The 14829-nt window shown below is 50.3% G+C and overlaps 5 protein-coding genes across 5 annotated transcripts; 1 reads left to right on the top strand and 4 right to left on the bottom strand.

The window, feature by feature from the left end:
* Positions 1-498: 498 nt before the first annotated feature.
* On the bottom strand, positions 499-2866 carry ASPBRDRAFT_29512 (uncharacterized protein; the record flags this gene model as incomplete). Its single annotated transcript, XM_067622667.1, has 3 exons — positions 499-525; positions 578-2412; positions 2473-2866. 3 exons carry the CDS (start codon positions 2864-2866, stop codon positions 499-501), a joined length of 2256 nt encoding a protein of 751 aa, XP_067479810.1.
* Positions 2867-3542: 676 nt separating this feature from the next.
* On the top strand, positions 3543-5856 carry ASPBRDRAFT_175812 (LCCL domain-containing protein; the record flags this gene model as incomplete). Its single annotated transcript, XM_067619812.1, has 2 exons — positions 3543-4332; positions 4389-5856. The coding sequence occupies exons 1-2, from the start codon at positions 3818-3820 to the stop codon at positions 5854-5856; spliced, it is 1983 nt and encodes a 660-aa protein (XP_067479811.1). The 5' UTR covers positions 3543-3817.
* Positions 5857-6307: 451 nt separating this feature from the next.
* ASPBRDRAFT_122895 (putative serine/threonine-protein phosphatase) lies at positions 6308-7705 on the bottom strand (the record flags this gene model as incomplete). The annotated part of the gene is made up of 3 exons (XM_067617553.1): positions 6308-6571; positions 6633-7123; positions 7201-7705. The coding sequence occupies 3 exons, from the start codon at positions 7703-7705 to the stop codon at positions 6308-6310; spliced, it is 1260 nt and encodes a 419-aa protein (XP_067479812.1).
* A 552-nt stretch (positions 7706-8257) lies between these two features.
* Positions 8258-10270, bottom strand: ASPBRDRAFT_175817 (uncharacterized protein). The gene is made up of 4 exons (XM_067619813.1): positions 10232-10270; positions 9872-10143; positions 9718-9817; positions 8258-9663 (listed from the first exon to the last, which is right to left on the bottom strand). Exons 2-4 carry the CDS (start codon positions 10052-10054, stop codon positions 8408-8410), a joined length of 1539 nt encoding a protein of 512 aa, XP_067479813.1. The 5' UTR covers positions 10055-10143; positions 10232-10270; the 3' UTR covers positions 8258-8407.
* Positions 10271-11786: 1516 nt separating this feature from the next.
* On the bottom strand, positions 11787-13068 carry ASPBRDRAFT_54386 (glycoside hydrolase family 43 protein; the record flags this gene model as incomplete). Its single annotated transcript, XM_067627226.1, has 2 exons — positions 11787-12464; positions 12532-13068. The coding sequence occupies 2 exons, from the start codon at positions 13066-13068 to the stop codon at positions 11787-11789; spliced, it is 1215 nt and encodes a 404-aa protein (XP_067479814.1).
* Positions 13069-14829: the final 1761 nt, after the last annotated feature.

The raw sequence follows: 14829 nt of genomic DNA on the forward strand, positions 1-14829 counted from the left end.
GCAAAGACCAGGCGACGAAAGTTGCTGGCGCGACGCATCCGCGGCTGCCACCGCGAGCGCATTCCGCCAACAACATCGTGCTCCCGCTGACGGGTACGGGTGCTCGAAGAATTGCGAGTTGATGAACGTTGGAAGGAAATAAGCGACATTTTTGTTGAGGTGCTCGGAGGTTGTTGTTGCTGGCGAGAGTGTCGATGTTCGTGCCTCGATGAAAATTGGATGGAAAGATTAGATAAACTTTTCTTCTGCGTCTATTCGGCATCCTGTCTCTTGTCCTATAAGTGATCTCAAATCGAAAAAGTGGCTGTTACATGAGGTCTACTATACTGTACATACATCAGGTGATCAAGGTAACAGCATTCTTTCAGATTCGTCCTCAGCAGCCCCTGCCTTTTCGTTGTCATGAAAGCGCACCATTGTCTATGCGTGCTTCCCAATACATCATCAAAAATAGACCTTGAACCTCCAGGTCTTTCCGGCACCAATAGTGGCACATTTTCACATATCAAGATCCTCCGCCACCACCTAAATAAAACTCATCAGACCGATCCTCATATAAAAACAAAAATGAACTTACCACCACATCCTGAGCTTCCTCCACCTCCACCACATCCTCCAGCACCACGCCACCGCATCCTCCAGAAGCACCACAAGCAGACGCATTCCCGCAAGAGACACAGTTTCCAGCTGCAATAGAAGAGCCACACGTCCCTGAAATACAGTTTCCTTGCCCATTAGCCGAGCCGTCCATACTGTGGGGATGGTCAGGAAATAGCTGGTCAAGTCCATCTACGAGTTGATTGATGCTATCGAAGAAATTCGCAATGATTTCCTCGGCACTCTTCATATCATTCCCAGGGTCGACCTCATCTTCCTCCGGTGACAACATACTTACCTCGTCCTGCGAGATAAGAGTTTCTGTGGTCGGACTGGTCGGCAAGATGAGGGAGTTGACGGCTGCGATGGCAGATGCAAGCGCCACCGGGCTTTCTCTTTGATTATTTGGGGAACGTGCATGCTTATTAGCTCGTCTGAGAGACTTCCTGTGAGCTTCTAGGAGCTGCAGGGCTCGGGTTTCTCGCCTGATTGAATCGGCTTTCGGTATATTCTGAAGGCGGACAGCACTGTGTAAGGAGATGTGCGGTCCACTATCAGGCTTGGAGACAGGATCCTGCTGACGGTGCAGATCATCGACGGCTTTGCGAGCATTAGAAACCCACCGTATAGATGAGCGAAAATGACCATAAATGTCGGGGTAGCGGATCGCCTCGCAGAACCAGCAGACGCACTCGCTATAGATGCCCCCACAGGTAGCCTCACGGTATGCTTTGCAAGTCCATTCGAATCCAATGGTCAGCTCTAGCTCATCAACTTTGTCGTTGTGGTCGATGAACCGCAATGGGCTACTGGCTAATCTCACGCTATAGTCATAATATTGCATAGGAGACAGCTGATGTGTGTGCCATGCTAAGTCGACGTCTAGTGTTGGTACGGCCATGTGTCTAGAGTTATCAGCCATGAGCTTGAAGAAGACCCTGTACTTTTCGACGAGTCGTTTGATGGTGGCGTGGAGAGTCGGGGACCTAATCCAGTTGATACGATCCATCTGCTGAACGAACTTGCCCTGTCTGATGACGGCGCCGAGCAAGTCCAGCGAAAATGGGCTGGAGTTATCCCAGTATCGAGACATCATCCGGCGGATACATAGTTTCTCAGCACGAATGGGTCGAACCTTCGCGAAACGTGAGTCGTGTGCCATCTGGAGGACTCTGCGTTCTCTGACTCTTTCCTCTAGATAATCGCGCACAGCGGCGATACTGTGGCAAGTATCGGCCTTAGGGTCGGTCAACGCCAGCATGTCGTCTGCCACGACTCGAATAAGCTGACTTGGATATAAGAATGAGGCTTCTTTCCAGCTCTCCGGCACTGGGAATGGAACACCACGTATGTTGTAGAAGCACCCGGGCATAGGCCTATCCTGTTCCAGCAGTGACCGCACATCTTGACGCCATTTGGCTAGCTTCAGCCGATCATGGTCAATGAGGTATTTGCAGTTGTGGCAGGTAGCACGGAAGCCTTTGTCAGCTAAGCCTGTACAACTGTCAAATCGGAGCTTGACGCCAGTCTCTAGGCCCGTTGTCCAGCCGACGACAACCTGGGTGCCGCAGTTTGGACATAGAACAGTGGTAGTGAGCGGATCAAGCAGGCTATCCCAACTATAACCGGTGCGAGTCTCGAAATACCGACGCGCTTCCTCACTTCCTGTGTATTCAAACTCGGTGCCATCAATCTGGCGATCAACTAGCTCCCAAGGGAAGCTTGCACCCCAGGCACTCATCTTGCCATACCGGAGGCAGTCTTCGAGATACTTGCGTGGATTTAGCATATGCGAGTGCCACACCATAAGCACATCTACACCACGCCTCACGTTAGTAAGGGGTATTTCTTCATCTTGAGATCAGACTCATCTACCGAGGGGTGGAAGAATATCTTCGTGCCACTGCACTATTTTCTTAGGCTTGACGACGTTGGCATATGCATCCTTGCGAATATCTGCCATTGTGAGAAGCGGCTTCTCGCTGGGGAAACATCGAAACCACCAAGCTGTGTATCGTTTTACAGCCCGTGCGACGTATACAGCCCAGCGCTTCTCCTTAACCAAGTCTTGACAGTTGTCTCGAGGAACACCCTCTTGATGTCCGCCTTCGTCGAAGATCCCGAAGAGTCCGTCATTATTGCTAATCACAACTCGCAATTCGGCAAATGCTGAGAGAAGCTTGAGGTGACTGACACACTGCTTTGGAGTGATGAAGGTTGGCACTGGAGACGGCGACGTCGACACGTCGGTCAATAAGAAGGAGGCCATGCTTAAAGCACCGGCTTTAATTGCTTCTCAGTCATATAGACTTGCGGATGCCCAAAATTGCTCTACATGAACTGGGGCCGTAGAATATATACCCCTGACGTACAGGCGACAAGGCTGCAACAGGCGTTCCCATACGAGGCTGTGAGGCTGAGTTGTGCTTACTATCCTTGGTTAGGTGTCCTATGACTGCAGCCATCACTCATGGTTACATGCCCCGTTTGAGAAGCTCGTATTGAGGCAATTTATTCCACAATAAAAAAAAAAAAAAAAGAAGAAGAAGAAGAAGAAGAAGAAGAAGAAGAGAAGAAAAGAAAAGAAAAAGAAAAGGTGTGATGACCAGGTTCTGCGACAAAACATTCACTAATCCGCAGCGGTCTATGGCAAAGAGACCCTATGTTGCCCGAATTGTCAGTCAACAATAAACCTAAAATATTTAGGAAGCTCTATCTTGATAGTCATATCGATGAGTGCTTCGTTTGCAAGACTGGGAAGGCTAGTGTAAGTTAAGGTGAAGATGATCTACTGCCATGGCTTTCATTAGCGATTGTTCCATCCGAGCACGTGGGAAAAATAAGTTATTGGCTAGGTATGCAGGGCTCTTTCTATCTATTGACAGAAGGAACATGATATATTATTTCCCAATGAATGCGACAATAGAGATGACGGGAGCCGACGAGGCGGGCACAGAGAATGTGCCTGGATGATGAACTTTCTGGTATACTCGATCGGCACTGACCGTGTCTTATTGGCGGCTTACAGATAAGTCATTCGTCTTTTGATGTTAATTTTCGAAATCAATCACATGAATTCACGGGTTCTATACTAAATGTGTTGGTTTGTCCTGATCCAGTCCATGATGACTAACTGGCGAACTTCCGAAGCAACCGTCCATTCTTCGATTTTAGTTTGAATTCTGCCGCGGTTCTTTCTCATACTATCCACGGAGCAACAATGCGCCCGGAGCACCCTTCGAGAAGCAGATCAAGATCTCCATCGTCCTTGGGAAAGGCCTCCCAAGACTATTCATTGGCAGTTTTTGATCCCGTTGAAAATGACTCCGAAAGCAGTCAGTTCATAACGGTTGGACGGGAAAGTTCCGACTCCGCCCGGCCCGGCGAGCGAGAGACCACGAGTGAGCCTTTGCTGCCAACATCAACTCACCACCTCCATCGCAAAGCGGCGCCGGAGCCATTTTCATGCACGCTTTCTGGGATCCGCGCATGGATTAAAGGCCCGCCACATCCACACCGGTACCAGATCACCCCATGGTTGCAGCGCTGGCAGACGGCGCCGGGCCGCCTCGTGGAACGTTATTTTCCGAGCACCCGTGCCAAAGTTTGGCTATTGTTGGGCTGCATATGCACCTGGGGTGTCATATTTCTTTCTATCCTGCATTCCTCGGTAGCTGGCCAGCAGGTCTCCGGGTATGGTGTACCTGTTAAGCTATCCTGTCACGCTAGACTATGGTATGTGGCTTGCCCTAGTGATTCTGGGCTCTTTTTAAACTAAGATCTCTATGCAGGCCAAATTCGACCGACTGCGGTCTGAATGGCGACTCCTGCCGCCCCTTTGAAAATGGGGCCTTTGCCTTTCGCTGTCCTGCAAGTTGTGCAGATGCGATGTTGCTAGAGCCGTATTTCGTAGGCCCTGAAGAGTACAATTATCGTCCTCTTGTTATCGGGGGAACTGCAGAAGGCGATAGTACTGAGGGTATTTACCGCGGAGATTCAGCCATCTGTCCTGCGGCACTACACGCTGGTCTAATAGACAGCTCAAAAGGCGGCTGTGGTGTCTTGCGTCGAACGGGTGAAAGATCCAAGTTTCCATCGGTGACAAGTAACGGCATCGAGAGCATCGAATACGCCTCATACTTTCCACTCTCCTTTACCTTTGGTGGACAATCATCCGAAGCAAGCTGCCAGGACCTGCGCTGGCCACTCTTCACCTTCTCAGTCATCGTCACGACCTTACTATCGCTATTTATCACGTCTCCCGCAGCATTTTACGCCTCCATCTACTTCATCGTCTACTTCCAGGTCGCTCTCTCCTCCGACCCACCTTATTCCCCAGATTACTACGAAGTAGTCTCCACAGCCCTAGGCCGCTTCCTCCCTTGCGCCTTCGTCGGCTTCGCAATTTACTCCTTCTGTGTCCGCAAAACCCTAACGGACCTCACCGCACACTGGGACAAGACCATCCTCTGGCTGGGCAGCTGCTGGGTCGGGGCCCTCAACACCGACACATTCGACAAGATACCCATCTCACGCCTCACACCCCACGACCTCCAACAGCAGCCAGGCGCCATCCCCGCCCTGATCATCATCATCGGCATCCTCGTCGCCATCATCCTCACCCAAGCCATCGCCTTCCGCAGAGAAGGCCGAATGCCCAAAATGCTCCTCCTCTACGGAATCATGGCCTGCGGCGTGATCGCCCTGATGCTCGTCCCACACATGAACCTTCGCATCCACCACTACGTCCTCAGTCTCCTCTTCTTACCAGGAACCACGCTCCAAACGCGCCCTAGTCTCCTTTACCAAGGTCTCCTTGTGGGATTGTTCATCAACGGCATCGCCCGCTGGGGCTTCGATAGCATTCTGCAAACATCTGCCGCATTGCTCGACGGTGCGCAGCTGGGCAGCGTCCTACCTGTCATTGGTGCTCCCACTGTCCTGTCGAGTCAGAACATCATGTTCAGTTTCAAGGATGTAGATAAGGATGCAGACGGGATAAGCGTGCTGGTTAATGATGTAGAACGGTTCCGGGCGTTCAAGTCTGATGATGGGATGTTGGAGTCGTTCAATTGGACGCGTCATCTGGATGGTGAGCCGGAGTATTTCCGGTTCGGGTATATCAAAGTCAATGCGTTGGGAGGGATTTGGTATGAGGACTTTACGAGGCCGGGGACTTGGGAGAGTGCAGGGGAGTGGGTTCCTCCTAGTTCTGACTCTGGTGATGGTACTGATCCATCGTCGTCTACGGGGGCATGATTTATTTGGTTGGGTAGTATTTAGCTGGAAGCGTTTTGGATAGATTTATTGGTTGGCTAATGATTATCAATTTGGGAATAGTGAATAGATATAGACCATCTGAGTCCTGAATGCAAATCTGTTTGTAACCCATGAAATGAATTATAGTATAGTATAATAGTGTAGTATATCCCACGTAGAGGATAGATATACTTATATAGACAGACATCATCAAGTTTTCGACAACCGGTCCATGCCAGAAAAAGGAGCAAACCGGAACTCCAACACCAATGCTCCAGATGCAGAAAAAGAGAACATAAAGATGAACCATAATACAGTACAGTCCAGGCCAATCCAAACGATCTTAAACTCTCCAAGCCAGCAGAGAGATAGTAGAGAGAAAGATGCAAACTATGCAAAGTAGTATGCAGCAACAACAAAGTCTATACATGACACGCTAAATGTCACTCAATCAAGACAGGTAATTATTACACCTGACTTGAATAATATTCTGCTCTCCAGAAGAGCTGATCACGAAAGCGGTGAGCTTTCCGCCGGCAACGCAGCCGGTATCAATACCCTTTGTATAGGTATTGATGTTGAGGGCGGTTTCGGAGTCATGACCGTAGATGACGGTGGTGGCTTTTACGGCACCTGCGTCTTCGTCTTCATCTTCGTCCTCATGTTTGGAGGTCTTAGTGCCCGAGTAGCTGATGGATTGGTGTTTGTTGAAGAACTTTAGTATTGTTAGTATTATCACACCAAAACGACATAGAAAGGTCGTGAGGAGAACTAACCTTAGTCCACATCATGCCATCCCGCTCTGGGCTCGGCATGTGGGTGTCCAGATCAATGGTCAACATGTTCATCACACTATATGGATCCTGGTGGTTCAAATCAATGCCCGGAATCAGTCCGCCATGCACGACCGCAACCTGTCCCATCGTGGGGATCTGTCCCACGTTGAGAATCACCGGACATGCGTCTAGCCAGTCTGCTTGTTCGTCTGACAAAGCACGCGCGAGATCGCGTTCACTCTTGGCCTGTTCCGTAGACTGGCCGTCGAGATATTGGTCGGAAGAGGTATCAGTCAATGTCTGAGCTTCGACCATGTTGTGGCGCATAACCAGGACGCGGTCTTCGTTGTTGCCGCGCACACACGAAGCGGAGTACTTGCGGGCGAAATCGACGACATCGGTGCTGTTGGGGCCCTGGCTGATCATGTTGCCGGTGAAAATGATGTGGTCACTGGTTGGATCAAAGAGGAGTTCTTCGAGGAGGCGGTCCACTATCACCATGATTGTATGTTAGCGATCCATGTATATCTTCCATGCGTAAATCAGATAAAGGAGAAAGGGGCCTTACACTCGAGCATACACCCTTGCACATCACCCACAACAATCAATCGTTCCTCCCCCTCAGGCAAAAGCTCTTCATCCAATTGTTCCACCTGCACAATATCATCAAACCCGGGGAACGCGTTCGTTCCAAACCATCCACCCACTTCCTCTTTCACCTCTGGATCTAGCGCCCGCAGCAGTGAGGCATGCTCCGCTAGCCGCGGAGAGAGGATATACAGCCATCCCAGCAGACACGTCATCACAAGGATCAAGTATACCACGACATAGCGACGGAAGCGCGGCGCAGTGACAATCGACAGAAAGAGTTGTCCGAACCGAGAGGGTTCCGAGGGCTGGTCAGGGTTGGCGAGATGGGAGTATTTGGCGTTGGTTTGCCATTCGTTGCGCACATAGTCGATTAAGGGCCTTGTGTAGCGCTTAATGCGACCCGTGCGGTGGGGAGAGAAGCGGCCATCATCAGAGGTGTCAGAGGAGTATTCGAGGCTTTCGGTGTCGTGATAGTTGGTCATATTGGGAGGGGGGATATGTATATGTTGTTTTGTCTGTTTCGGGACAACGAGTGGGGGGGAATGGTTGCTGATGATGTTGAAGGAAATACTGGAAATGGACGAGGCTATGAATAATGAACAAGAAGCAACGGAGAGAAAAGGAAAAAAAGAGAGAAAGGGAAAGCAGCGACGATCAGAACCGATCGACAACACGGCCTTCGATGTGGAATGGCAAGGGAGGACACACAGTCCGGGCCCAGCCGCGTCGGCGAAAGAGAGATAATGAAATGGCCCCAGACGGCGGAATGGAGCGATGGGACCCAAGAAGTGGAAGGGAGAGAAGTTCCAGTCTTGTGACGCCTTACTCGAAACAGGTTTCCCTAATCTAGCCTCATCGGGTTAGTGCGAGGGTGCCGTGCCTCTTGGCCCATGCTCCACTACTCCTATTTTGGTTTAGTTGTTCTATTATGGGCACGCGCGATTCGCCAGGGTCCATATTGAGCATTTAATGCACATTATTCTTACTCAGTGTGCGAGGCTGTGCAAATGGTAATCTGGATAAAATGGATAAATGGCTCTGCAGTCGTGATGCTATATATACCAAGGTATCTGATATTTTTGGATTTATCCCAGGGAATACAGTCAAACGAACACCCGTTCTATATGATACATGTTTTATAGTATGGACATAGATACATCATCTCGTTAGTGTCTTCCACGTCGTTAGCGATATTGCTCATGAAACTCCATCTCCCGTTGGCGCTTCTGCACCGTTTCGATCGTCTTGGCATCGTACACCTCGGCCAGCTTCTTGCCGCCCAGAAGCACTTCCTTTTCGTGGCGCGTAGCTTCATCCTTGGTCATGCACACTAAATCCTTCAACTCGAGAGGGACAAACGTTTGTCCCTGCTTCATCCACTCCGGATCAGGTCCGAATCCTCTCTCAGGGCGCTCCCAGGGAACGAGACTGACTCGACTGGGAAGGCCACTGACCACGCTCTTGCCGCGGAAGATCTCATCGACCAAATATCCAACGTCATCCTTGCTGATGGGAAGACGAAGCCCGACAAGGCTAGGACCATACTCCGCCCGCGCCAAGCGCTCGAGCGTTCCCTGCAAGGCTGCCAAGACTCCATCGTACAACTTGTCACGGCCCTTTCCACCCACGCTGTAATCCATCGGATAGCCGGAAATGTCGCAGATGACGTGATTCGCCACGGTGTAGCCAAAAACCGCAGGCATCGTTCCCAACACAGGGAGGATCCGCGCCCGGAAATCGGGCAACACACTCAATTCTCCAACCTCTCCTTTGCTGAATTCTGCCTCATTGAGTGGAAGAAGAGTAGCCTTTCCAGGACCAGGCTTCTCAGTCGAGAAAACAACAGGGATACCTGTGTTCACTCCCAACAACTTCAGGCGTCGACGAGTGCTCCGGGACAGCGGATCATCCGTGCTGAGTGAGATATCACCAACCGTAACACGCGTAGGGTCTGACTTGCATCCTGCTCCCATTGCCGAAATCACGGGAATAGAGTGTGAGTGGCAGTAATGAAGAAGCTCCACCTTAGACGTAATGTTGTCAATGCAGTCGAGCACATAGTCGGGCTTGCGTCCCTTGTCGTTGTCGTCCCAAGTCCAAGGCGCAAGAAGATTGTCGGCGACCGATCCCCCGAATAGTTCGTTTCGGCAGTCAAACTTCACCCACGGTGTGATCTGCTCCAGTCTCTTGCGAATACAATGCACCTTCGGCGTTCCGACGTCGGCCAGCGTCGCAAGAGCGTGTCGGTTCAAGGAGGAAAGCGTAACCTGATCAAAATCGATCAAGCGGATCTTGGAGACACCCGAGCGGGCAAGGGACGCTACAGCATGCGACCCGACTCCTCCACATCCGACCACGATTATGTATGACGAGCGGAGCTTCGCGAGGCCCTCATCGGACAGGAAGACACGGTTTCGGGCGAGTTGTTCGAGGATGAGTTCTAGACAGACATTGATTTAGCAAAATAGCAAGTATTTCAAGGAGTAGTCAATACCATCGTCATAGTCTCCTTCCTGCGCCCTACGAGCAAGAAGCGCACTGCGCTCATCTTCCTTGCTCAGCTGCGCTGCAGCCGCGACACCGTATTCTGTGAGCTTCTTATCGATTAGCCAACTCTCTCATATCACGATCAAACGATGCTCAATTACCTTCTCCGCATGATGTTGGTCATTAACATCGGGGATGGACGCCTTGAGGCGCTGCACCGCTTCCTTCCGTCTGAACGCCTGATAGCCAAAAATCGCACCAGCGACCGCAGCTCCCGAAATCACTGCCGTAGCCGCAAGTTGTGTCTGATGGGATCCACCCTGGCGTTGGATCCAGGACGCCATCCTTGTGAATTTTTATATTGTATGCGCCGCCTCGTCTATATGCGAGCCGAAATTGATTGTGGCGACTCCAACTAAATTGTCGCAGCGATCTATAGGAAGTCAGACAGTTTCTCACGCTAAAGAAGAAATAATGTAGAAGGGGCTCAAGGGCTATTTCCTTGAGCAGCAAAGACTTACCATTAAAGGCCCCGAAAGCAGGGAAAGACAGCGCTGAACGAACCGTTACGTATTTCCTGTCGCAGTTGAAGCTCGAGTGGGACCTCCAAGAAGGGTCACGTGCCTCCGCGTCGACTACAAAAGCACGCGCTGTTCCCGCGACGCAACACACCACATGTAAAGAGATGATGGGTCGCTAGAAATGACCCTTGCCTCATTCATAGCTGATTTCTTACTTCTATGGATAGCGCTTTTCTAATCTCAATGACGATAACCACACACAAAGAGCTTTCTCATGACACCCTTTTCATGACTTATATCAGGCAGTGGACTTCATCCTTCGGGGGACCGAATGGAAGAAGACATCTGACCAAGCGTGGATGATTGAGACTGAACAGAAATCTAAGAGATTACCAAAGCTGCTCTTTTGTCTGGATGATTTTTTTCGCCCACTCTTGTTGGTATCATCGAGCCCTTTCTCCATTACTATCATCCCGGGAGGTATCCTTTTATGTTCGGGGATAGCCTTACTTTGCTCAACTCATTCTTCCACAATACATTTATTCTGCTGGAACGCTGACCTTATAATTTTCTATTGATGTTTCCCTTCTTGTTTCCCACACTAAATAACTCTCATCACTACATTTCCGAGACCACACTGCCCCTCTGCTTATTTTGTTTCCCACGTGCCAACGCCAATGATGACAAGAAAATCTAGCACCTTACTCCGAGACTATATTGCTCCATCTGTTTCTCATAAAGGTAACGATGTCGAGCACGTCGATGAAGAGTAATGTTACATACGGTAGTTTTCAATCTGATACGGCGGTTTTATCCTTGCACAACTCATTTCCCTTACACCAAGCATAGCATGTCATACGAAACTAACCCGAGATTGCTCAATACTCTCAAGCTTGTTATGTCTACTAATGATAAGGATCCAGCGAGACTACAATAAGATTGTGCTATTATCCATTTATGATATGGATGCTGCATAACATTAATGTTGACCTGCTTGATGTACATGCAATTCAGCTAATGGTGCAAGACAAGCACACATGGGTATCAGTTTCGAGAGAGAGGGACAAGAGATAGAACCAAGCAAGACAAGACAATACCAGCAACAGACAGCCCAGTGACGAGTCATGAATCAAAAGCCAAATTTGCATGGTATCCGGCGTTGACGAGTGCAATCTCGCACAAGTCCCCTACCATTATCTGCCTGGAAACCGGTGAGAACCTGAGAGCTAATCTGAGGGCTGTCTATTTTGCTGCTTTTCTTTGTTTCGATCATAATATTATGTGTGTGTGTGTGTGTGTGTGTGTGTGTGTATTAATCATGCGATCTTCAACGAGCATTGTCAATATAGCAGCTGGTCTTTTCATCAGACTCCTTTTTATCCCATGGAAGACTCTTAACCCCAATTGAAGATAGTATCGACATCTGCTCGCGGCTCACTTCATGTGTAAAATCTAAAATCTATAACTTTTCACCATGTATTTATGTACATCCCAGACTCGCCTAAAGCATAGCCACATCTATCCGATCTATACAGTAGTACATGAAACCCCGCCATCAAAGCGCGGCCGGCAAAATCGTATAATTCGCCGTAATATTCATCGCCGCCGCAAACATACACCTATAATCCCCACAAAAAGCATGAAACACAATCCTAGACCCATCAACCGAAGCCGTGGCACCACCGGGAGACTTCAGTCCAAAGTCCCCGGTCTGAAATAAAGCTCTCTCGGCCCTCGTATACGGCCCCTTTAACGATCTCGACCACGCATACTTCACACTATACTTTGATGATGTAAAGCAATGCGAAGAGAAGAAGAGATAGTAAATGCCCCGATCAGTTCGGATAATAGCCGGCGCCTCGACTAACGGCCCATCGACTTTCTCATTGGTGAGGATCTGAACGGGGTCACCGACGGGAGTGACCCCGTCGTCCTGGAGTTGCTGGAGCATGATGGGCGTCGACACGATGGGTTTCTTGCTGTTGTTGCAGTCGCCGCCGTTGCCGACGCTGTTGCCGTCGACTTTGTATACGACGTAGAGAGTTCCATTCACATCTTGGAAGGGAGCGGGGTCGATGGCACCGCCGTGGTCGCGCGGGCAGGCGAGCGTGCGGTTGTGTGGGATGTATGGGCCTAGGGGGCTGGTGCCGTTGGAGACGGCGGCGCCGACGCAGTGGTGGCGGAGCCAGTCTTTGAGTTCGCCTGAGTAGTAGAGGACGAAGCGGCCGTCTTTCTGGGATTGAATGTTAGCTATGATACTGGGTGTATTTGTCTTGGCAATTTGATTTGCTTGTACATACGCGTTGAATAACGTCCGGAGCGTATTGATTCATATTTGTTTCCCAGCTGCTGATAACAGGCATTACATCGTGTTCTTGCAACAAGTTCCAGCTGCTAAAGTTTCCTGATGTCGATACCGGGACGTGAGGAACATCGGATTCGTCTGGGGAGGCCACTGTAGCGTATGCATACCACGTGTTGTTCACCTGGATCAGCCCCGGGTCGGGGAAATCATGCACGACACGGACTGGACGATTGGCGCTGTTGTAGTAGCTCGGGTCGTCGTTGTGTTTATCGTCCACCAGGAGAACTACTGGGACGGTGATCACCACCACGATTATGGCTACGCTTAGAGCAATCAGGGTGATGAGCCATGTGATCTTCTTCCGCGTCCAGATCATGGAGGATTTTGAGCCTCCTGGGGGTGTGCCTGGCTCGGGCGGCTTGGAGGGTGATATAGTACTACCACTCGCATTCTCACCGTCGTCTGTGGATGGGGTGGATTGTGTGGATTTTTTGTTGCTGCTGCTGTTCAGCAGTGACAGGATGCTTCTCATGGTCTCCACCTGGGTGTACAGAGTACTTTCTGGGATGTTGCCATCCGCGCACGCGAACCAGGGAATGTCTTCAGACTGGAGGGTGTCATTTACTACTCTGTGATTGATGGTTAAGGGGAGAGTGAGGAGTCAGGTAGCTGAGCCAATGAGGTAAGCCATTGGTGGAAAATCAGTACAGGTTTGGAGGGTCACTGATAACGGCTCATGGACCAGCACGTTAAGTAGACTGGTGATAGGAACAACGGTGAGGACAGTTTGGTTTAAAGCACGCAAGTCATGGTGAAACCGGCCGAGCGAGACTTATCCTGTCTGACCATTCCTAAGATGTGAATGGTCGGGACGATCAGCCACCTCCAACAGTGTCGGAAATGTCAGATTCCTGTTCGTCATTCTGAGAGATCCAGATCCGCACGAACCCCCGCTTACCTCAGCGACCTGCTCGTCAACAACTTCTGACTTTTGGGTTAAAGGTTCACAGGTATGATGGTGTAGCGCAGTAGGAAGAATAGAACCGCCACGTCGTATGCTTGACAAAGAATGACCGGATGTATGCATTCTCAGGAAGTCTTTGATTGTGGATGTACACTTGAGCTCACGGTGCTTCTATTGATAGCGATCCGTACCCTGGATCGAGTACAAGCCACCTACAACCACAGCGCATTTCCATGTTCCTTGGACGAAAAACCTGGATTGTAAGGTTTCATCTGCTGGAGAGATCCTAACTCGGTTCAGGCACTGTAACATGCAGCGTAGGAATTGTTTCTCAAGGCTCCCGGAACCCATCCAATGTCCCGATCGGAAGTGCGCCTATCCATAAACGGTATATAGCGGGCCTGGTAGGCCGCAGGGAGCCATTCAGCGCCTGAGGAGTCTCCACGTGTCGCACGTGACCATAAAGACGAAAGGGCATCACAAACAGGAGCATTGTCAGAGTTCAAGATGAGTGTGTGTTTTGCTGTGCAATAGGTGCTAAATTGTCGAGCTTGACAGTTTTATTAGCAGGACGACAATTAGTAAAGTGTGACTGCAGATCACCATGTTAGCCAACGTGATGCTGTAATAAGTCTGTACTATGCTGCTAAGTTGACATGGCTAGTGAGAGATAGAGCCAATGATAGCTGCAGTGGTTGTTGCTTGGCCCTGGCCCACCCCCTGCAAGTGGACGAGTCGTGCAGGTCAAGCAATGTCGGTGGCTTTCACCTGTCACTATCACGCAGAATGGTCACCCAAACAACTCCCTACAATGCCATCTACTAAGCGCCGGAGCCAAGAAGTCGGGGGTGCAGCAGCGGTCCAGCGTATGACGCGGCTTCACCGGGCTGACGCAGTGTCCATCCTCCAGACTACGTATACCGCGTCGTCTTCTTCGGATGGGCTGAGCGGGTGCCCCTCAGCTTAACTCCGATGTGGATGGGGCCACGATGTTCAGTATCTAATGATTGATGCGAAAGGTAAAAGCCCTTTCACCCAAAAAAGGGTCGCCTGGAGGGTAGAAGTAACCTTATTTCAGCAGGGACTGCTGAGATCTAGACCATGCAGTGGACCTGGCACGGTTTCTAAAATCGTTGCGATCAAGGCGACGTTTGGCTGCAAACGGCGAGAGACCACCGCCCAATTTGTGGGGAAGCGAAGACGATACCACCTCGGATGGGAAGTTTATCGGCAGCAAAACCATCATCCCGCGTCTCATTGCGACAAACCATCGTGCCAAGAGGAACTGCAGACCAAGCACTTCAGACGAGTAAGCATTCAATCAATCTG

Source organism: Aspergillus brasiliensis, assembly GCF_001889945.1.
Source record: "Aspergillus brasiliensis CBS 101740 unplaced genomic scaffold ASPBRscaffold_5, whole genome shotgun sequence".
In the NCBI taxonomy this organism is placed as follows: domain Eukaryota; kingdom Fungi; phylum Ascomycota; class Eurotiomycetes; order Eurotiales; family Aspergillaceae; genus Aspergillus; species Aspergillus brasiliensis.

Coding starts and splice junctions, on each gene's coding strand:
- ASPBRDRAFT_175817 (XM_067619813.1), bottom strand. CDS start 10,054: ATGGCGTCCTGGATCCAACGCCAGGGTGGATCCCATCAGACACAACTT. Junction 9,818..9,871: donor ACCAACATCATGCGGAGAAG/GTAATTGAGCAT, acceptor ATCGATAAGAAG/CTCACAGAATACGGTGTCGC. Junction 9,664..9,717: donor GGAAGGAGACTATGACGATG/GTATTGACTACT, acceptor ATGTCTGTCTAG/AACTCATCCTCGAACAACTC.